This window comes from Apis mellifera, linkage group LG8 (genome assembly GCF_003254395.2).
Source record: "Apis mellifera strain DH4 linkage group LG8, Amel_HAv3.1, whole genome shotgun sequence".
NCBI lineage: Eukaryota > Metazoa > Arthropoda > Insecta > Hymenoptera > Apidae > Apis > Apis mellifera.
This window is the reverse complement of record NC_037645.1, coordinates 3,980,400-4,003,905: the sequence shown is the minus strand read 5'-3', so window position 1 is coordinate 4,003,905 and position 23,506 is coordinate 3,980,400. Positions and strand designations below refer to the sequence as shown.

General features: G+C 34.7%; 2 protein-coding genes across 5 annotated transcripts in view; one reads left to right on the top strand and one right to left on the bottom strand.

Annotated features, from left to right (window-relative positions):
• Positions 1–1,135: 1,135 nt before the first annotated feature.
• LOC551514 (serine protease nudel) lies at positions 1,136–12,909 on the bottom strand. Its single transcript, XM_026442232.1, has 26 exons — positions 12,655–12,909; positions 12,206–12,317; positions 11,985–12,131; positions 11,258–11,918; positions 10,609–10,853; positions 9,406–9,999; positions 8,923–9,129; positions 8,061–8,224; positions 7,853–7,980; positions 7,191–7,628; positions 6,210–6,508; positions 5,975–6,119; positions 5,698–5,831; positions 5,345–5,605; positions 5,061–5,262; positions 4,797–4,966; positions 4,599–4,712; positions 4,331–4,517; positions 3,757–4,095; positions 3,401–3,589; positions 3,183–3,330; positions 2,948–3,104; positions 2,710–2,886; positions 2,295–2,532; positions 2,110–2,226; positions 1,136–1,575 (listed from the first exon to the last, which is right to left on the bottom strand). Exons 1-26 carry the CDS (start codon positions 12,781–12,783, stop codon positions 1,266–1,268), a joined length of 6,012 nt encoding a protein of 2,003 aa, XP_026298017.1. The 5' UTR covers positions 12,784–12,909; the 3' UTR covers positions 1,136–1,265.
• Positions 12,910–15,929: 3,020 nt separating this feature from the next.
• LOC409628 (neutral ceramidase) overlaps positions 15,930–23,506 on the top strand; it is a 32,613-nt gene continuing 25,036 nt past the window's right edge. Inside the window, exon 1 of one of the 4 annotated variants that reach the window (XM_006559666.3) lies at positions 15,930–15,948. The gene's annotated coding sequence lies outside the window, so the exon portion shown is untranslated. Of the gene's footprint in view, positions 15,949–17,485; positions 17,639–19,491; positions 19,634–20,661; positions 20,762–23,506 lie in introns of those variants that run through there. The other 3 variants (XM_393129.7, XM_006559667.3, XM_006559665.3) reach the window with 3 other exon arrangements.

The window sequence follows — 23,506 nt, the reverse complement described above, 5'->3', positions numbered from 1 at the left end:
GTAGTTGGAACTTCAAGCGAAAAACATTATACCAATCGTATGATGTTAATTCTTCGAGGCGATTTAGGATGGAAATATTTTGTTAATATAAAACAAGAGTGAGTAAATTTTTCAGGAGGTGAATAATTAAAAAAGTTAATATCTTATTTGGCCTTGTTTCGCCATCTTGTCATCATCACTTTCGAAACCCAATCTTGCAACGATATTTATTCAGAGAAATAATTTTCAATCTGTTATCATCTTACAATCTTCATTCTCCAAATCTTAATTAAACAATTTATCAAATTTATCCCACTACACCTTTTCCCTTTCTTTTCCTCATCAATCAAACTTTCTCAAAATTCTCAAAATCCATATATCCTCCCAATTTTTCCAATCCAATCCATTATTTCTTCTTCACAATCACAAACGTATCTCGATTAAGACGACGTTCCAGCCTTGAGGCGCGAATCCGCACGCGTGAAAGGGTTGAACAACAATACCTAGGCCGATGGAACGTCATCAACTATGGACGAAGGAATCACGGTATGGAATCACGTTCCTGACAACCGTACGGATTAGTCAGCCGTAGAATGTGAATGGACATCGGCGTTTTCCGCCGATAACCAAAGCCAGCTCGCAGCCAGGGCGCAGTCGTTTACCTTCAACGGCTGCGACCCCATTTGTGGCATTCCATCCTCCCTCTCACCCGTCACACCCTCCCTCCTACACCGCAACCTGATTCGATACTTTTATCCTTCTCCTTCTCCTCTCTCTCTCTCTCTCTCTCTCTCTCTCCCTCTCTTTTTCTTTTTTTTTTTAATTCTACAGAGAAAGAGAGAGGCTTGCGTAATCCGTGACCAGGTTTCGAGCTCTTTACGGTCGGTGGATGATGATGATGGAGAATCGTCATCGTCATCGTGCGGTCATCTACGATGATGGTGAGAGTATCCTTGCTGGAAAAGTTTTGATTGAGATTGTGTATTTGTGTGTGTGTATATGTATATATATGGAGAAACGAAGGAGGTTTTGAACGTGGATTTGAAGGAGAATTGAAGAATGATTTAAATAATTTATTTCTGTTCGATTTTTAGGAATAAATTTTTGAAGAATGGTGGAAAATTGTTCGAGACACGGGAAGAAAGGTCGATGTTCGTTCTCTTTCGATTCGAATATTCTTTATTCTTTATTCCGTAATAATTATTTTAATCTCTGCAAATAAATACGATAAGTGGCAATAAATAAAAGTAATAAATAATTGTACAAAATTGTTTTGAATTTATAAATTAACTTTCGACGGGCGCGCAATTTAAAAACGCGCGATGGCAAGTGTCGTTCGATCTTTCCAAAGTTACCAATGGCTTGTCGCTCCTTATCAGGGACAACCATATCCAATCGTTTATCTTCGCTATGTAAAAATTGTCCAACTTGAGAATCGTGGGTCGATCCGTTGCTGCAACATCATTAATAACGCCCCCCGAAGGGTATCCCATCGATTTGCACAGATCGGATGCCGATTCGGGCGAAACGGGGCTCGAGAAACATTCCGTGTGCCAGACGCCGTAACTTCGACGAATCATTTCTCCCGAACTGTCACTGAAATTCAACCATTTTTCTCAAAATGAACAAGATATGTTTTCATCGAGACATGTTAAATTTTTATTTTATTTTAATTTGAAAAGAAATATCCTTTAAACCCTTATTCTTTTACCAATAATAAATACTTATTGAAAAAAGAAGATATCAACATTTTCCTCAAAATAAACAGGATATGTTTTCATCGAGACATGTTAAATTTTTGTTTATTTTAATTTGAAAAGAAATATTCTTTAAACCCTCATTCTTTTACCAATAATAATTTTCCTCAAAATAAACAGGATATGTTTTCATCGAGACATGTTAAATTTTTGTTTATTTTAATTTGAAAAGAAATATCCTTTAAACCCTCCTTCTTTTACCAATAATAAATACTTATTGAAAAAAGAAGATATCAACATTTTCCTCAAAATAAACAGGATATGTTTTCATCGAGACATGTTAAATTTTTGTTTATTTTAATTTGAAAAGAAAATCCTCCTTCTTTTAATAATAAATACTTATTGAAAAAAGAAGATATATTCGAAAACGCACCTGTCATTCGAGAATGGTTTCAACATTCTGCATGTTGCTTCATCTTCGCCGCCCGAGCAATCGTTCGCCCCGTCGCAGACGAAATCTTTCGGTATGCAAGTATCTCTTCCATTCGTTCTGTTCGAAGAAAGGAACTTTTAAACGAATCGAAAAAGGAAAGAAAAAGTTAAAAAGAGAATTCTTACGTTTCACATTTGAAACTCGAGTCTCTGCAGGGACACATATCCGGCGACTCGTCGCTTTTGTCAACGCAATGGCGGACACCGTCGCACACCCGTTCCGGATTAGTAAGTTTCAAGTATTCCAAGCAGGTGCACACCTCAGGCTCGTCAGACCCGTCCAAGCAATCATTCCTTCGATCGCAGAACGCGCTTCGATCCACGCATTTCCCATTCCTGCATCGAAGTTCCATCCTCGTGCAATCTTCGAACGATATTAAATGATTTTAATTTTCCATTTTCGTTGCCAATAATCTAAACTATTATATTATATTATATTATATTATACTATTATACTATTATAATCTAAACTATTATATTATATTATATTATATTATACTATTATATTATATTATATTGTATTGTTTGGTATTCTACTCACTGCAACCTTCCACGGCGTTCTCGCAATTTTCTCGGAATCTGGCGCAATATTCCGATTCCTCGTCCTCGTCGCCCCGACAATCCGGAACACCGTCGCAAACACGATTCAGGGGGATGCAATGGCCAATGTTGCAACGGAAACCGTCACACGTCGATTCAACCGATTTTCTCGGCCCGTCTGAGTTATTATTTAAGAATTTAAGTATTTAAAAATTATTGATTGATCCGTAAATATATACCTATTGCTTCCATCAGGTAGGGATTTATGTACTCGATACTCGTCACTCTTTGGGAATCCGTGAAATTGGAATCTTGGTCGTCTTCGAAGACGGCTGCGGGGTACCATCCCTTTCTTCCGCGACAGAATATCGTTCCACTCCAATTTGTTCCGTTTCTCTGCGAACAGGGAAAACAGGATTTCGATTATCAAAGATATTCTTGATATATCGATGTAATAAGATATTCGAGATTTACCCAACGTTCGGAACTCGAACGATTAACGAAGCACCGTTGGCAATTAGGGCAATTTTCTAGGACAGGATTCAAAAAGACGGATCCAGCCTCATAATTTTCATTGACACCTATAGCCACGCAAGTGTCGTTCGTTCCTGGTAGATAAATTCTGGAAATATTCATTAAATTCACGGATAAAAGAATATTGTGGATATTAATTAATTAAATATTTCGCTTACGTTTTGTCTTGGAACAACGGTTGCACGTAACGACCGAAGTGAGCTCGATTCTTCAAGTGCAAGAGAGTAGAGACAGAGTTGTTCACTGGATGGAGTTCATCGATGATCGATATCTGTTGATGAGGGCCGTCTACGTGACGAAATAACGGACCGTGGCCGAGCACGGCTGTCATATAATTTGAATCCAATCTGGAAATTTAATATGAAACGCGCTCAAATATTCCAAATTGCACTACGAAACACTCGAAGCGAGTAAAATTCATGCGGTTAAAATTTCAAAACTTTCTTCTGGAAAAATAAAAAGTAGAATTTGTTATTTTTATTTTTTTTTGTACGAACGAGGCGACTCCATTTACCTGACGTTCTCCAGACATTTCGTGGCGGACAGTAACCAGTTCGAGTCCAACAGCAGCGCCTCGCAGCGGAAGCGTCCGTCGACAAAGATGGCGGCCAGCCAAGGCCACAGGTGCTCTCTCCTTCCGGTATTCGAGTCGCTGGTCAAATACGCGTGCGCACTACCGTCCAGAGTCGACGCGCAACGAATATAAAGTCCCAAACAGGTTTCCAAGTCTCCTCCTTGGTTCAGAGAGGTCGTTGGGGAGGTGTCTTGGGGAAACGTAAGGTTCCTCCTCTGCCAAGCTATCGTTTCGAGCTTGGAATTCTTCACGGTGATGGATTCCGACGATTCAAAGTTTCTTTGAAACAAAAGGAAAAAAATTTATCCAATTAAAATTTATATTTTTTGTATTTTTAGTTTCGATAATTTTTCATATGGATCGTTTTGATCGTCAGGATTTTATCTAATATAATTTGTACAATAATTTTTTGATTATTAATATTATATATTGTTTATTAGAGCTAAAATTTATATATTTCATGGTTTTTATCATGGATCAATAATTTCTTTTCAATTAAAAAGTATATACTCACGCGAAACCAAAGTATTCGCACATATTTTGTCCAATAAGATTGGCCGTCGATCGATTCTTATGGATCTTGGGTCGATGGCAAACTGGTTGCCATCTCTGTTTAACGTATCTGGCCAATATTCCCTCTTTGCTCAAAAATGGCCGTCCATTTGCATCCAAATATACACGGTGACCATCGGTGAACGCGACTAAGAGAAAAAACGGAAAAAGGAAATCAAATCATCGTGTGATTAAGAAATCGTGTGATTAATCAATGAACAATGACTCACAGCAATCGAGCTCGTCCTCTTTAAACTCGCAATCGAATTTTCCATCGCATTTCTTCGACATCGAAACGCAAGTTTTGCTCGTTGCGCAGAGAAATTCGTTCTTGCCGCAAATCTCTGCGAGATTAAATATAGAATAAAAATAATTACATTTTGTGTTACATTTTGGATTGGAAAATAAGATATGGGAAATATACTTGCCACAGTCTCGTTCATCCGTCAGATCATCGCAATCAGCGTAACCATCGCAGATGGCGGTCGGTCTTAGGTTCTGCAAATAATCTTTGCAGGTACAATTCAACTCGTCCGTACTGTCCTCGCAATCCACTACTCTGTCGCATCTTTTCTCGATCGTGACACTTTGAAGCAACCTACGAATTGTATCACGATTTCAATTTTTCCATGAAAAGACTCACCAAAATCGATCTATCGTTTAATAATATTTTTACATCAACATTGAAATACCTTGTACAAGTGAATATAGTAGGAAAGCGCGTGGACGTTATCGAGGAGGCATTTTCGATATAATTGGAACTAGAAGTTGTAGAGGTCGCGTTGGAATCGTCGTCGAATCTCAAGTTGGAAGTGGTGCTTTCCAATTCGTTGTTCGTTGGATCTTCGGTTCTATCCGAAGGCTTGTTGCTCGTCTCGTCGAACAACGGAGAGGCTGAGAGTGATTTGACAAAGGAATCTTGTTAATCGATTAAATTATCTTTAGAATTATTGGCTCTATTTCTCGAACCGCATACCAGAGGTGGAGATTTCGTCGGGTTTCGTGGGATCGTATGGGATCCCCATCGTGGAAGATGGAACGGTTTCAAAACTAACGTTGCCTAATTGCCTGTAGATTGGATAATGGCGGCAATTCACCTCGTCTTCCCCGTTCAAACAGTCGATCACTCGATTGCAACGGGCCTCTATTGGCAAACATTTGCCCAAACCACCCTCGCAGCTGAAGCCTGGACATCTTTTCAAGGGAGTTCGTCTCAAAGGAAAGATTGCTTGATCGTCTGAAAAATAAAAATACAAATAGACAGGATTTCAGAAAGAGGGAATGGAAGGGAAGATTTGAAATAAATAAATTTTCATTCGTATGACTCACTGGACATTTCTTCCTGAATCCAACTCAGGAAATAGCTGACTCTCGTATAGGCGCCCGGCTCGTTCGGTCGAGCGCATCCTTCGCCGTGGCTAATTATTCCTGCCACGTACCACTGCGATTCCGAGTATGGGTTTCTATGGAATGTACATCACGAATATATCGATAAAAATCGAGAAAACAAGCGAATTCTCCACTCTCGCTCGTGTTTATTCCAATTCTATATTCTAGGGATCCCTAGATTTTTATTTGATAGTAATAGATATAGTAATAGTAATACCTGCACAACAAGGGACCACCACTATCCCCTTGACAAGCATCACGGCCTCCTTGAGGGTATCCAGCGCAAATGGCGGCCTCGTTCTGATCAACCTCGTATTTGCAATTCTTCAATATAGGTACTTCTACTTCCCTCAAATGATCGGCTGAAAAAAAAATTCAACAATTCGGTTTAATGTAAATTTAGACAGATTTTTAAATATTCAAATTTTGAATCTATCGCCGGAATATCTTACGATCTGGTCCATACTCCCTCAAAGCTCCCCAGCCAATCGCTATGCAAGTGGAATTGGGCTCCGGCTTGTTTCTCCACATAGGGCCCAAGATATCCTTACCAGGAAGGCAAACTTGTCGGATCCATCGATTGAAGCGTAGAGGATCGTCAAGCTTGATCATACCTATGTCGTTCTTCATGTCTTTCCCGTTGTATCGTGGATGCATCACCGTGTACCCCGCTCTCCTTATCTGCGACATAGGCGAGAAAGAATGCCTACGAAGTATTCCCGCCTGGATCTCGAAATAGTGGCCCGTGTAACTGTATCATCATTGATTAATTTAAATTAATTACCAATCTAATTTCTACCGTGAACGACATCGAACGAATTTTGAAAAAGTTTAACCATCTTTAAAAATCATAGATACTTTATATATAAAAATTCATAGAGGAAGAAATAATTTTAAATATCCACCTTGAAATATCTACCATGAACGACATTGAACGAATTTTGAAAAAGTTTAATTTATCTTTAAAAATCATAGATACTTTATATATAAAAATTCGTAGGAGAAGAAATAATTTTAAATATCCACCATGAACGACATTGAAGGAATTTTGAAAAAGTTTAACCATCTTTAAAAATCATAGATACTTTATATATAAAAATTCATAGAGGAAGAAATAATTTTAAATATCCACCTTGAAATATCTACCGTGAACGACATTGAACGAATTTTGAAAAAGTTTAACCATCTTTAAAAATCATAGATACTTTATATATAAAAATTCGTAGGAGAAGAAATAATTTTAAATATCCACCATGAACGACATTGAAGGAATTTTGAAAAAGTTTAACCATCTTTAAAAATCATAGATACTTTATATATAAAAATTCGTAGGGGAAGAAATAATTTTAAATATCCTTGCTATGGATTTCATTAAAATTGTTCACGAATTTTCAAACGTTCCTCGAAAAAAATATATATATATCTTCCTTTACCCTTCGAGGCAGTGAGCCGCGGTCAGGATCCACATTTCGTTCAGGATAACACCTCCGCAGCAAAAGATGCCGTTCTTGTAAATGGCGACCAAGAATGGCCACGCTTTCGGCTGGCTCGCTCTGCCGCCTACAACGCGCAATTGCGAGCCCACCATGTCATCATCTTTATCTCCGTTTTCGTCGAATTTCATCCGATTGTTGTACAAGAGCTCGTCGAACATGTGGAACGTGTCCCGCTCCTCCTTCTCCAGCACGTGGGGTTCCAGGGAATCCTCGTGGGAAAACATGCTCGTCCCGCAACGGAAACGCGGGCAACGGACGAAAACTGCGGTGTCCATGCACGAGGGAACCAACTTTATCCGGCCGTTTACCTCGGCTATGTAAGGGCCCCGATACGCGTTGGCCGGCATCGAATGGATATTTACCTCTGGATATGCGCTGCGAAAAAAGGGGTAAGAAAAAAAAGTAGATGTTGATGAATTTTTGGAGAATAGAGGATGAGATTCTGTTAACTTGAATCGTCTTCTTTGGGGATTAATGGGGTTAAAGAGGATACAATTGTAAGTTGGAATTATAAGAGTTAAGAAAAAAAAGTGTATTTTGGTTTAACTTTTTAATTCTTTTAAATAATAGTTAAAAATTTGTAATAAATGGAATTCTACCCAATGTCGTGGCCAATTTCGGATATGCAGGCATCCTTGATCCATGATTTGATCACTGTACACACGGGATACCATTGGCCCTTGTAATTCTTGTGAAGGTATCCCTCGATGTAGCCAACCGTGAATACCTAATAAAAGTTTATCGGGATTTTTATTAAGATTGATGGATTATAAAGAGGAGAAAAGGAGGAGGAATTGTATCGATTACGTTTTCCCTCTCGATGAACGAAGGGGTGAGGATATTGCATTCCATTTCGTCTTTTCCATTGGCACAATTCTTCACTCCGTCGCATCTTTGGTAAAGTGGGACGCAATTGTCGTTGCTGTACCATCTTTGCAAATCGTTGCAACTGAACGAAGTGTTTGAACAACCTATGGGACATAGATAAATATTCGATTAGAATAAAAAAAAAGTGATAAAGAATTTTACATCGAGTTTTAAACGACAGTCCGTTGTTCCATGGATAAAATAGTTCCGGATAAAGTATAAGATAAGGATAACTGATGCCATCTTGTGTGAAATATGCGACGATCATAGTGCCGCTATGTTGCGAATTAATTTTATATTTTAAATTATGTTTTATCGAGCTATAATTATATAGATATATTTCTCATTTTTATTTAAATTCATTACATTTTTTTTCACATCATAATTTTTAATAAAATCTCACTTGTCGAATAATAGAATTCTTATACTCTATCGATGAAACAGAATTCTGCTGCACGACCTACTTGTAACAAGTGCTTCATATCTATATACACATATATACACATACATATCAAGTACAAAGTCCTAGATTTCATCCAGAATTCCAGAAATATAGATCTCTTAGAACAAATAACATTTTAAGGTTCTAAAATCCTCCAATATTAAGTTCTCTAATTCTAGAGTTCCCTAGGATTTCCCCAAATCCTAAAATTCTAAAGTATATACATGTTTTAAATATATATACATATCAATTATAAAATATCCACGTTTTAAAGTAATAATAACGTTTTAGAGTCGTGAAAATTCCCTAGACTCAAGCTCTAGAGTTCCCTAGAAGCTTTATAAATTGTAAAATCCTTACCCAAACATCCCAATTCGTCCTCCCCGTTGGGGCAATCGAAGTAACCATCGCAAAGTCGTTCTTGCGAAATTCGATCTCTGCAAGAGCACGTGGTCTCGTCACTCGCGTCGTAACAATCCACCAATCCGTCGCACCACTGCGTTCTATATACGCATCGTTTCTCGTCGTTGCATCGTATCATATTAAACGGACACGATCCAGGATTTTCTATCGAAAAACCAAAACAAATCTATTTCTTTTTTTTTTTACAAATCGAAAAGCTTGAATGCTCTTCGAATAAGAATAGATTTCAAATATACTATGAAAAGAATTTTTTTCTAGGAATGACGAAAGAAAATCTAAATTCGAATATTTCGAATATCTTTACAACTCGCAATAATTAATAAAAATAATAATACGTGTATATATAACCAATTATAAGTAATTATTCGGATAAATAATTACATTTTTCTACTAATTTTCTTATTCAATTTGCTTTCTTACCATCCTCCTTATCCGAATGGTCCTCCCTCTCGTTGTCCCCGTATTTAATGGAAGATCTCTGATACTCGTTCACTCCAGGAACACTGGGAAACTGGAACGTGGGCGCGGGGATGTAGGTGCAATAATAAGGGGTTTTAGAATTCGCACTTCCTCCCGGCAAGCTCTGCTGTCTGGGGAATGTAGGAAAATTCGGGATCGCGGGCCCTGTTGGCCCAATCTTCTGTCCCCCAGTTTGTCCCCCATAATTCCCAGGGAAGAATTGCACGGATTGCGCCTGCACTTGAACGTAATTCGGCGCGTGATTCGTGTTCTGCTGGTAGCCCTGCCGGTGTTGAGCAATCGGATATCCGATCTCCGCGGGCGAGGAAGCCCCGTACATCGTTTGATGCCCCGCACCGCCCGATTGTTTCGGTGGATTGCTCGGCCCAAAGAAGCACACCTGATGCGGTATCCAGGATATGGTTGGCGTGAGCACCAGTTGCTGGGAGGATTTCATCGTTTCCGCCGTAGGGATCATGCCCGGTGTCGACGCCACGTTCGTCAGGATTCTTTGGGGAGCCCGCATTTTCATCTGGGGGCTCAATTCTTCGAGTCCTGGAATCGAAGAATTGAATTGAAGAACAGAGAATTCGAAGAGTGTATGATGGAAGGAAGGGGGATATTTTATTCCATTATTTTTTCTTTGGATATTCTAATTTAGATTTAATTGAAAATTTGACAAAACTTAAGTTTTAATTTTTCAATAATTCTATACAATTATATATAATTTCGAGAATCTTTATTCATTTATCTAGAAAATCTGGCAAAACTTAAGTTTTAATTTTTCAATAATTCTATACAATTATATATAATTTTGAGAATCCTTATTCATTTATCTAGAAAATCTGGCAAAACTTAAGTTTTAATTTTTCAATAATTCTATACAATTATATATAATTGCAAGAAGATATCTTTATTCATTTATCTAGAAAATCTGGCAAAACTTAAGTTTTAATTTTTCAATAATTCTATACAATTACATATAATTTCGAGAATCCTTATTCATTTATCTAGAAATTAAATATGGTTATAAATTATTAGAAATATTCTATACTCTAAAATTCAAAATTTAAATTCGAAAGCTGAAAAAGTGTATTATTAATTCAATTTATATAAACAATATTTCAGACATTGATGATTAATAATTTATCCGTCGGTTTTCACCTTCCTTTTCCGTTTCGTTCCCCTGGCCGTGGCCTTGAATCGAAGGTTGCACCGAAGGATGCACCTGCTCGATCGTGATTTCCGTCACGTTCCCATCGTCTGGTTTGGCCGTCACGTTCGCATTAATCGCGATCCCCTTCGTATCATCGATCGCGATCGTTCCTTCCGCCATCGGCGTCGTTTCTTCACTCTCCGCATCCGTCCACGCGTTCTTCGTTTCGTATTTCATTGTGCCGCTCGTTGATCTGAAAACGGCAACAATCGATATTTAGATAGACATGTCGAGACAGATAACAAGGATATATTCGTCGAGGTATAATTTTTATTCGAAATATCCATTGAGATTACAAACATTAACCCTCGATCAAATCCTTAATCAACTAAATTCGAATATTTAGAAACTTAATATTTTAATTATATATTAATTAAAATATATTATATTATAATTGTGGATCCAATATTAATTATTATAATTAATTTATTCAATATTAATTATAATTGTGGATTCAAAAATCTAGATCGATCTGCTTGAAACCATACAGAAAGTTAATAATTTCAATTACAATTATTATTACGTATTTCTAATTATTAAATCACTGCTGTGTACAGAATATACACCAATGTGATAATATTTAAATAAAATACTCACGAGGTGGTCTCCATCTCGGTATCATCCAACTCCTCCTTCCCGTCACTGGTGTCAGAGCTGTCGACAAAAGTCCATTTCGCCAATTTTTTCGCCCCCTCTCCTCCAGACTTCGAGACGTCCACGGGGTTGGAATTCGGCTCGTCCAACAAATTGCAAACCGTGTCCACGTTACTCTTGATCTGATCGCGGTTCTCGTGTACAGTGCGCGCGTTGTCCATCAGATCGTCGGATCCCGTCTCGTCTATGAGATCGAGTCTCGTGATCGAGTCGTTCTTGCATTGCAGACACTCGACCAATTCGACGAGTTTCGATTTCGGCCCGTTCTCGTCCGTGGGGAAGTTCTTGAGAAACTCGAGAAGATACGGCATACTGTTGTTCACGGTGTTCACGATCTTCATCATGGAATCCATCACGATCTTGCAATGCTCCATGTTCTGTTTACACAGATTCGCGTCCAGATGCCGCCGCTTTCGACGATCCAGATCCATCGTGGACAGTAATATCGTTCTCAATTCTGACGGGCTGAGACGATTGTGCTCTTCCTCGTCGTGGAATTGTCGATTTCGATCGCGAAAATTCGTCCCTGTCTCTTGAGGTTCCGTGGGCTCATCGTTGCTTTGAACGTGTTCACTGGCTTCGTCCAAGATGGGAAATACGCGATCTGGATGGATAACATATTTACATTCCATTTTGTGTATACGATTTAATATCGAAATTTTCTATTTACCTGACGCGCTCAAGTATATTAAAAACGCGGCGAAACACAAGACCAGTAGGATAAGCAGGCTTTGGATCAGTTGTATTGCTCTGTAATATTTATTGTTTTTCCAACCGATCAGGTTTACTTTCGATATTCCGTGCTCCATCGAATTATCTGAAATTAAACGTATGATGGAAAATTAAAATATTTGTTATGAAATGGATGAGAAGATATGAAGGAATCAGTACCTGATTGTTTGGAAGATAAATTCACGCTGCAATGGCCGTCTAATATCGGCGCATCCTCCAAATGCCTCTTGCATTCCGTGGCTTGCATGGTGAGAAATTGGCGACAAATTCCCTAGAAGAGAAACGATGTCAAAAGCAATGATCGATCATCGAACATGCAATATTATTGTTGAAATATTCAAATCCAAATCTTGACAGTTTTAAATTTAAAAATAGGAAATAAATATATATTTTCATTGAAAAAAGAAACGTGATCGAAACACGAAAGCACGTGTTATTTAATAAAAAATTATTCATTATCGATGAAATCTAAAAAAGAATTTGTCTTGTTCCAAAATAAGAATAAACGTTCAACTTAAAAAAGAAAGAAAGAAATTTAAATACTCGTTTTTAAGCTCGTTTTTCGTTCACGTTTCAATTTAACGATTCTTACGTAAAGAAGTACTCACGTTCTCAAAGATTCCCTCCTCGTCGAGTCGTTTCCATCCGATGGAAATCCACGAAACGTTCGCGACAAAGTTTGTTCTCGGCAATGGGCCGTGCACTCGATGCCACCAAAGTGAAATAACCCAGCGCATTCGATTCGACGACGCTTGTGTCAGCAATTATTTCCAGTATACGAAAATCGTGATTTCATCATCGAGTCAATGACACTTTAAATCGTAGCGACACTTTATTATTCTTATTGGCAATTCCATTTCCTTCTTTCTCTTTCTTCTCACTCTTTTTTCATCTAATTATTTTGTGTATTGTGATGTATAATTTTAACATTTTCGATTTATTCGATATTAAAATTAATTTGTCGATGCGATTGAATGACGATGAAAATTACGAATGTGAGAATAAACGGATTTGTTGAGGAAATAAATAAATTTTGTACTCATAGAGAGAAAGAAATTATATTATTCGAAGAATAATTTCGAAGATGAATGGAAAAAATCATCGTGAATGAAGGAACGAATCGAAATGGAAAGGATAAAGAAAGGGGAAAAGCGAGTATTGAATTATAGATGAAGAAAAAGAAAAAAGAGAGAAAATTTAATACTTTATTTCCTTTTTCCTTGTTGTGAAACTTCTCGTTTCGCAAATTGTGAAATGAATGCTTACCAAAAATAAAATTTTTCCTGCTCATTACTTTTTTATAGGATAGGATCCTCATACGTCATCGATTTCACGCCAATTATTGCGTACACGCAATTTATACTGGAATGTGCCAAACGTGCGCATAATTTCACAAAAGAATATGCATCATTTATTATTTTTCAAACGAGAAATAATTTCTTTTATAACAATAAATAATATATTTCAGAATTAACATTTAACATTAACAACAATATATGTTATTTACCGATTTATTTGTATTTATTATTACGAAGAAGAAAAAGAAGAAAAAAACAAAATTTAACCTTAAAATCACGAATTTTCAAAATAAATTGTTATGTCAATTGCAAGCTTGGAAATGTCAAAACAGCTTGGAATTTTGCGTGAAAAATTTCCTCTGTCTCGAGTAATTGGGAAAAGGGGTTTGACTGGAAAATGAGAAAAGAGCTGAAATGAAACAATTTCGTTTCCTGGAAACGTTAATTCAAGTAATGAAATTAGCTGTGTCGTTGTTGGCGCGAACAACAAATATTCCACCAGTTTTTTTCCAAGATGTCGAAAACATACTTTTATCGATGATTGTAATTTTTCTTTCTCGTCTACCAATTTTTCCTCTTAAATTTAAATTTAAATCTTTAATCAATTTTCAATTTTAATATTTCCGAAATTGAATTTTTGAAAAAGATATTATCGCACTAATATTTATATAATTATATCAAGTTTATATAAGTAAGAGATTTTTCACTCGTGATATTGGAAAAGTTTATAAATATTAATTCTTTCAACGAAGTATTAGTGTATCTCTTTACATTTATCATCGACGATCTGAAAACGTGTTAGATAAGATGAGTAAATTTCTTTTAACGAGTTATATAAATTTCCAATATTTATTTAACAATCAAGGGTGGAAATGTGAAACGAGATTTACAAACGGAAGAAATATCAAAATGAAGCAGAGTGAAACAAAATTACTTTTTTTATGTTTTCTACGTTTACATGTTTACCTGTTTCACACAATTTATGATGCCGTTTCCCGAAGAGAACATACAATATTGAAAAATAGAAATTGCTCGAACGAATCGTTAAACGATTAAAAATGCATAAGTTATTCAATTATATTTTATATACTATATATCCCTATAATAAATTTTGTATTTAATAACTTTACGTTTTTTTAACACTTCGAAGATAATTGTGAAAGTAAAAATACATAAAGAGTGAAAACTACGTACAGAGTGCAAAAAATATTCTACGATAAATCACGATTGAGAGAGAAAATTCTTTAGTACAAATTCGTAATTTTTATATAACAAATTTATTCGTGTCTGAAAAATTTTATTACTGCATTTTTCATTGCAATCTTTAAAGAATTTAATTGCAATCTAAAAAATGTAACAAAGGAGGAGACGAGAGAAAAATGTCAAATTTAAAAAAATCTTTTATAAATTACGTCTATCATCAATGATATTAATTTTACAAGTCGAGTATCTCGAATAATATCCACTCATTCGTGAAATTCAATTAATTCAAACATCGTCAAACATACTTCCAATGGAATTAATTATCGAAAATTCAACGTATCTCAAGTCATATCCCTCTCGTTTTAAGAATTTTGATTAAAAATTTCATCTATCTCGTTATTCGAATCGTTCAAACATCATCAAACATAATTTCCAATGAAATTAACTGTCGAAAATTCAATCGATATCGTTAATCGATTCAAATCCAACTTATCTCAACTAATATCATCCTCACTAACGAGAATTCCATCGATATCGTTACTCAAATCATCCAAACATCATCAAACCATTACAAGGCATTCAAACATCATCGACAAACCTACTTTCACCAACATCGACTCACCAATACTCGATCGATGTTATGTTTAAACCATTCAAACATCATCAAACGTGTCTCGATTCATTCACACTATCAAAAATATCAATGCCACCAACTGCAAAGTTGCAAAGAAACGATCCATCGATCTGGAACCGGTATGTGATTACGTGGAAATTATTTTACTCGATGTAACGCGAGCCATTGCACAACGCGCAATGTGTTATTTTCCGTTACTTTCTCCAGACAACCAGCTCTATGTCGATCGACGAAAGTAACAGTCTCTGTTCTAACGTTAACACGCAAACTAGAATCCCTGAACAAACTCTGGAATCCTCCTCCATCCATTTCCCCAACAAATTTTCGGGAAGAAAAATTCAATTTAATTCTCGTGATTTCTCTTCGTTCATCTTAAGTTACGATAAAAGCATAAGAGTGTGAGATTATTAATGTGATCGTGTTACGTTGATCATACGTGACCTAAAAAGAGGAAACTTTCAAGGCTATCGAATTGGCAACGCGCTAACAGTAACAGATCGTGAAATGGTTCTTGTGAAAATTAAATCAATATTCTTGGATATTGACGAGATTCGTGGCAATAAGTCGAGGATTAAGACTGATTTATATCTTTTAATTACGATCAGTTGATGGTAACATAGTTTTCCTCATTTCGATTAGAAGATTGTAATCGAAGATATATCGTGGATTTTGCGAAGAAAATGGTTATGAGTTATGAATCTTTTCGATTGGAGAGGAAAAAGGAAAATGATTGATTCTTGGATGCTTCTTTGGAAATGATGCTAATGGTAAGTTTTGTTATTAGCAATATTTTTGGAATTATATTTTAGACGTGAATTTCTTTAATATTACAATTTAAAATGTTTTTAGAATTGAAACATTGAAATCTAAAATTTCCAATTTTAATTAAGGAAATGAAAAATTAATTCTACTTTCGATAACAATGAACACCTTCATAAAATGACCTTTCTGTATTAAAAGCAGTTTAGAATTTTTAAACTTCTAGCTTTTTATCAAACTAATAATTTTATCCAGGCCAAGAGAGAATAATCAATTTCTCGATGATTTTATGTGTAAATGATTGTTATATAAACTTTGATTTTCCAAACGCATTACATTTTGTAAACAATTTTATTATATTAATTACTTTTAAATAAATTTTATCGATTCAAACGACGAGAAACGACGAAGAAGAGAATAATTAATTTCTATTACCAACAACCTCGTATTTCAACATTTTATAAAACATAATTTTAAATTATCATATTCAAGTATCGAATTTCAAAAAAAAATTCCAGCTTCTTCTCCGTCCTTTTTTTTTTTTTTTATAAAAATTAAACATAGAACGATATTTAAATGAGATGAAGTAGAGAAATATCGGAGTCAAGGAGAACCACATACTTTTTATTTACATTTAAAGTTTTGACTGGCCTTGATTTATAGTTTGAAAGATATACAAACGATATTAAAATCGATATAATTATTACACCATATATTATATTAGTGAAAATAAAATCGAAATCTTTCGTTACGAAACTTTGTTATCTTATAATAATAATGGAAATTTCATAATTTTAAAAAATTATAGTTTTCAATCTGATTTTGAGATATCCAAAGAAAATTAATATTAAAAATCTTCCCAATTGTTTCATAAAAATCACCATATATATGTACACACCATTTCAATTCAATTCTCACAAAACAAACTTCATTTCATAGTTAAAATAAAATTTCGAATAAAACCAAAGTAAATTTATTCCTATCTATATTATCCACGATTATTATCATATTTCGAATTATCGAAACAAACTAACTTCTTACCATTAAATTTTCCCCATCATTGACCAAACGTAGCGAGATACACTTCCCAAAAGAAATCTCCCAACCCAGTTCCCTCGCTCCAGTTTGCTCCTCGCTCGATTTCACCTTCGATCCACCCAACGTTTTCCTTCCCTCCAAAAAGCCTTCCTTCCTCGTCCCAACAAATCCTCAAAAAAAAAAAAAAAAAAAGAAAAAAAAAAGAGGAGGAAGAGTCTGAAAGCGTACTCTCAAAGCTCTCGTCACGCGTTTCAACACGGTGTCCAGATAAACGGAGGCGGTGTAACGAATACCCTCGTCGAAAAAAAAGGAAAAAAAAGGAAAAGAGAGACAGACAGAGAGAGAGAGACTACGCTCGATACATCGACGACGAGAGGGACAAGACTGTGTGAGTGTGTGTGTGTGTGTATGAGAAAGAGAGAGAGAGAGGCGACGACGAGCCATGAGAATAGCCGTGGAGGATCGTTTCCGTTTCCCCTTCTCGGCGGCTACCTCGAGCACGCTGGCTAGGCCCGAGCGTATTTGAGCGAAGTGTTCGAGGCGAGGAGCCGTCCAGGCCAGCTGTTATCGCCGTGTCTCCGCTCTGTCTCGATCCATCGATCACATAACGCGTCCGATCTCGATCGACCTGGTCATGAGCTGGACCCTTTTTTGAGCGGGGTGAGTAGTGATCGTTTCTTCAATTGTTTGAATGAATGTGATGTGCGTGAAGAGTGTGTATGTGTGTGTGAATTGGTTCCATAGATTATAGATAGATTTTGAAAGTAATTTTCAAAAAGTAAAAGGAAAGCTGTTTGCAGTTTAAATTGATTTAAAATACGTATAGGTTGAGATATTAGATATATAAATTATATTAATGTTATTGTAAGATCTTAGCATTTGAGAAGTTTGTCAAAGTTTATTGGAAAAGTGTTTGTATACAATTTTGTATAATGGTGATTGTATCTAATCTTTCTGGTATTTAATAAGAGAATATTACTTGGATATTTATCGTGTGAATTGAGAATGGATTTGAGATTGATTTGGAAAGTAAATCATTCTATTTACATGGATTACTTTTCACCTCTTCGATAGTGAATGAGCTTATCATTTGATATGTAATATGACGTGCATAACATAAGCATAGTAAATACACGTGGCAGTTAATTGTTTAGTTTTTTGGGATTCAAGATAATTATGATATCTTGTATTGGGACTTTCTTATTGTTAAAAATTTTTTACAGAATTTGGAGAAAATTATCATTCACTCTTCTTCCTTTCTTTTGTTATTTACCATGTATTTTCGCAAAATTTTATCACATATTTATTACAAACAAACAAATCATCCATCATTCACGGTAATCTCATATTTACTGTTATTCTACTCTGTGTTTTCCAAACAATTGACGTGTGTATATATATACATGAGTCATCTACATTTAATGTACGTTTATGTTACATAAATATGCAACATGGTATAGTTTATTTATCAACTTATTAAAAATAATAATTCTAATGATTATATGAATAATAATAAAAATTGTTTGAGATTAATTGAACCAACAAAAGTATTTTCTTTAAATTCATACGTGTACTTTTATATTAACAAAGTTATACAAGTTGATTCATTGAATACGAATGTTTTTGTAATTGAGAGATTTATTTTTCCTTTTTTTTTTTTTTATCAAACTGATATAAATGCAAATCTAATGTATGAATATTTATATTTATCTTCTTTTTGAAAGTAAATACTTATTTCTTTTTATTTTTAATTATACCTAGTTTCTTACATCACATATGAATTTAAAAAAATATATATATATCTTGATTTGATAATTTTAAAAAGCTATACAAAAGACATATGCTCTACTAATGGTTAAAATAATTAAGGTAATTATAAATACTTTTGTTCACAATTAATCAATCCAATATTTCCACTTTCTGAATTATCTGAGATATAATCTTGTTACTCACAAATTGAAGTGCACAAACAGCTTCAACAACATGTTATCAATTAAAAATCAAATGTCTACTTTTTTTCCTCTCTTTATCAATTAACAAATATAAATATACAATTCTTATCAACGAATAACAAAATTGAACGTATATAACATAATATAATATTGCAACAAATTCTATAAAACTCAATAATTATAATTAGAAAATTCTCTTCAGGAGAACTATCTCGATATTTTCACATAATGTGTCATAATACATTTATAAAATTACAATTAACAAGAATTCTTTTTTCCTCCAATACAAATTCTAACAAATTAACAATAATTTATTTTTAAAAATATAGATGATACTTGTACTTATCGCAAAATCATCCTGTCTGCCATTAACGTTTGCACTTTCGTGATGTCATGCATCGTGATAAAACGACCACGTTATCGTAATCCTACTTAAATGAAATACATACGTACATACACTTGCTTCTTTTACACGATCGAGACCGTGAAGCGTTTCAAATGATCATTCAGTTGCCCATTGTTTGCATACCGGAATAACAAGGCTGGCCCACACCTCGTGCACGAATGACGATTTTTTCGCTAATCGATTCTGAACACTATCGAGAATCGGTCTTAGCAAGTGTGCGCGCGCAATATGTACGTGTGTGTGCGCGTGTGTGTGTGTGAAGCCCGGGTCGGTGAACGATTGGAAAAAACATCATAGGTATTTCAGTTAATCGAAATATTTTAATCGTGTGATTGAATCTTTCTTGCGAAAGGATTTGCATTCTTCTTCGCTTTCTTTTAATTTTTCTTTTACATAATTTTATTATTCCATTAGAGTTTTTCATCTCTCCCTTCTCTTTGTTTTATTATTATTATTTATCTATCTTTTTTCTTTTATTTCATCACGATCCTTCGGATTCGTTTATGTTATTTCTTCTTTCTTTTCTTTAATTATTTTCGAAACTCGAATTTACGAGGCGACCATGAATGAATCACGTAGTTAATATCTACACCTCTTGGCTCTTGGATACTCTTTCTGGAAGGTCGAACCTATTTACTTCTAAAAGGAATGCGAAAGAGAACACACGTGCAAGCACACGAAACACTGTTCGAACAGTACAGTATGAATAAGCATATTCCCTCTCTCTTTCTCTTTCTCTCTCTTTCTTCCACTTTCCGGTGATCATTGTTCCCGGAAAACACTTTCGAAATTATACTATATAATTCCAAATGTAAAATATGTAATTGTTTCAAGAATAGAAAGGCTCTTGTTCGCACAAGTATCATTATGTATTACCTGTTAGACTATCAATTTATCAACGCATTAAGTTTAAATCAAACTTAAAAAGTGATCAAAATTGAAATAAATTTTCTATCTACACGAAACAAAATAATTTTTTTCAAATATTCGTTTCGCGAGATATATTTTCGAAAATAAATATTCGACAAACTTTTGACAACCACTGTAGCCTATCTGCGCAAACGTTACTCAACAATCTCCTTTCAATAGTCTCTCTTCGCGCGTAGTACAACGCCGAACACGTTTTATTATTCGTTCGATAATACCGAATTTCACCTTTTTTTTTTTCTTTTTTCCCTTCCGACGAAAAAAGTAGACGTAATAGCAAGAAAAGATGTCGGGAAAAGATATCGTTAAGAAAGTGAAAGCGCATTGCCACGCCACGCAATCGGTAAATACCGTCGAAATTGTGCAGCATCCGCCTTACCGACCATAGTGTCCGATCTCCTCCTCTCTCAGTGCCCGTTCACGCGTCACGAGGGAGGGATATCTTCCGAGAGAAGATATCAACCAGCTGACGATCGAAACGATTTCGATGGAAGTAGGGTAAGAAATTTTCTTTACTAGGTCAGTTTGGAAAATTTTGCTCCGATCTTTTTTTTTTTGATTCTCGTTGTGACGTTAATTTTGAAGAAGAAAAGTAAGAAATTTCTTCTACTAGGTCAGTTTGGAAAATTTTGCTCCAATCTTTTTTTTTTTTGATTCTCGTTGTGACAGGTAACGTTAATTTTGAACAATAAAATTGTAAATTTGACGAGAAAGAAACGTGATGATGATTTAGTGGTGAATGAAGAAATTTTTAAAAGTTTAAAAATTGGTAGAATTGATTTGTATGAGAAGTGTGTCGAAGCATTGACAATTTATATTCGTGACTCGATCGTTTTTAATAATATTGAATATGTGAAGTGTAATAATGGTGGGAGAAATTTATTTTACAATTTAGTTCGCAACGTTATATTCTCACTGATATTAATCATCGAAGCAATTAGAAGTCTTGCGCTCCCGTGAATAGAATAACACGATAATTTACATTCAAGTAACTTCGACATCAAAAGTCTTCAAAACTTGAAAGTTATCTTATTCTCATGAGATGTAACCTCATATTACAAAATTAATTCTTAAATCGTAATAATTTCGTGTACGATCATCATCACGTTGAATTAATTGAAATTTTATTAATATATCCGTTTCTCACGTTGATCAAATGAAAAGATTTAATTTCATAAAGGCAAACAATTGAAAATTGAATATTGAAAACTGTTCTTGACCCGTTTTAACAATTGACGACTTTCTCAAAAAATAATGATTTTTCAAACAAAGTAGCGCACTAGGTTAACTAAATCCAGAGAATCATCATCTTCGCAATTCAATTCCTCCACTTACTTAAGTTTCCAATCTATTATCTCACATAAACAATAGACTAGAATGCGAAAGAGAAAACCATTATGACACATAGTTTGATAATTTGACGATGATGCATTAGATGAATCGAGTCGAATTAATCCTTTCACAATGTAATGATAAAATTACGAGAAATTTGAAAAATGATTATTCCTTCGTCATCGCTGAAAATATTCAAATAATTTCCGATTAATTACATTATAAAATTTAAGACACATAATTGGTCTAAAAATATTCACGAATCAATATTCGATTTTTAAAAAAATGATTATTCTTTCATCGTCGCAGAAAATATTCAAATAATTTCCGATTAATTACATTATAAAATTTAAAACACATAATTGATCTCAAAAATATTCACGAATCAATATTCGATTTTTAAAAAAATGATTTTTCACTAGGATTACAATTCTAGTAAATATGTCTATTAAAATTTGATATTCTTTTTTTATCGATACAATAATTTCTGCAATCAAATGCATCGAACGTGATCGAATATTTTCAGAACCAATTATTCTTGATACTTTAAATCAAATCAAATCAATCCAATTTTTATCGAGATATAAAACATAACCAGATTCAATACCCATTCATAAGAAAATCGTTTTACACGAACTTATTTTCAAACTTGGTATAATAAATCGAATCGAATCTATAATCTCTCTTTTATGAGAATCAAAGATTTGAGAAATTAATTTTTCTTTGATAATCCGTCGACGATTGAGAGGCGATCGAATCAGATAAGAAAAAGAATAAGGAAAGGAGGAATCACAATAAAGTTTCTAGATAATAGTCTCTCCTCTCGACGATTAGCCTTAATCGTCCAAGATTCTCTTCTCGTTGCCAAGTGTGGCTTACTGTCTGACGCTTTTTTCTTCTTTCCTCCTCGATAAACGACCCAGTTGCATTGGAAAATTAATAACGAGGTGTCACGGTTACTCGTCTTCCCTTTTTTGCTCCTCCGTTTTTTCGCTTTTCTTCGATAAGAAGAGGAAGAGGAAGGATCGAATGAAAGTTTGTCGATTTTCTTCTCTCTTTTGTAAGTATTGAGGTGGATGTGGAGAGATCCATTAAAAGAATTCCATTAAAATTTCCTGGAAATATATGTTTTTTGATGAGAATGTTTTTATTATTATAATGTATAAGATATAATTATTTATGTATTTTGTTTATTAGTCGAATTACTTCATGATATTATACTATATATAAAATTCTAATTCTAAGAAGTACGATTCTAAATAATACGTTTGTTATTACTTTGTTGTTAAACTTCTCGACTACGACTTTTTCTTCCTCTTCTTCTGGGAATTGTATTGGCGCGAGACAAAAGGCGCGCGTAGTCAATGAAGACAATGGTCGTCAATGGAAAAGGATCGCGTTAAATCGCGCGACGCCCATTTGAAATTATTTCGCGTAAACAGATCGTAACGCGATTGAATTACGTGTCCAAACGATTCATGATAGATAGATTTCATGCTCGATCTATATGGATTACACACGATGACGAATGTTTGAAAGTGCAACAATATGATATTCCGTGTAAAACGTCCATTGTTCGCGGCACATTTTTGTTCCCATGACTTACAATCGTTCCATTATCTCTTCTCGTTTTTATCTCGTATTATCTGTTTTCTTTTTTTCTTCTTCTTCTTCTTTCTTTCTCCTGCAACGTTTTGTAACACATTGCGCAAGCTTCTTTTCTTTTTACCTTCTTTTTTTTTCTCTGAACAATAATAAATTTATCGTTCGTTCGTTGTTAAATTAAAATCGAAACATGTTTACTTACACAAATTTTAATTATTCATGTATAATTTAATCTAATAATCCGAGGTTTGTGAAATATTTTTATGAAAATCAATTTTTGCAATATCCTTCAACTCTTCGTTCTTT

Bases quoted from the DNA above. Each gene is read 5' to 3' on its own strand.
- LOC551514 (XM_026442232.1), bottom strand. From the start codon at position 12,783: ATGCGCTGGGTTATTTCACTTTGGTGGCATCGAGTGCACGGCCCATTG. The intron at 6,120-6,209 runs GTAAGATATTCC...TTTTTTTTTCAG, and splicing joins GAGGGAGTATGGACCAGATC to CCGATCATTTGAGGGAAGTA. The intron at 3,105-3,182 runs GTAAATCTCGAA...CCCTGTTCGCAG, and splicing joins GTTCGAGTTCCGAACGTTGG to AGAAACGGAACAAATTGGAG.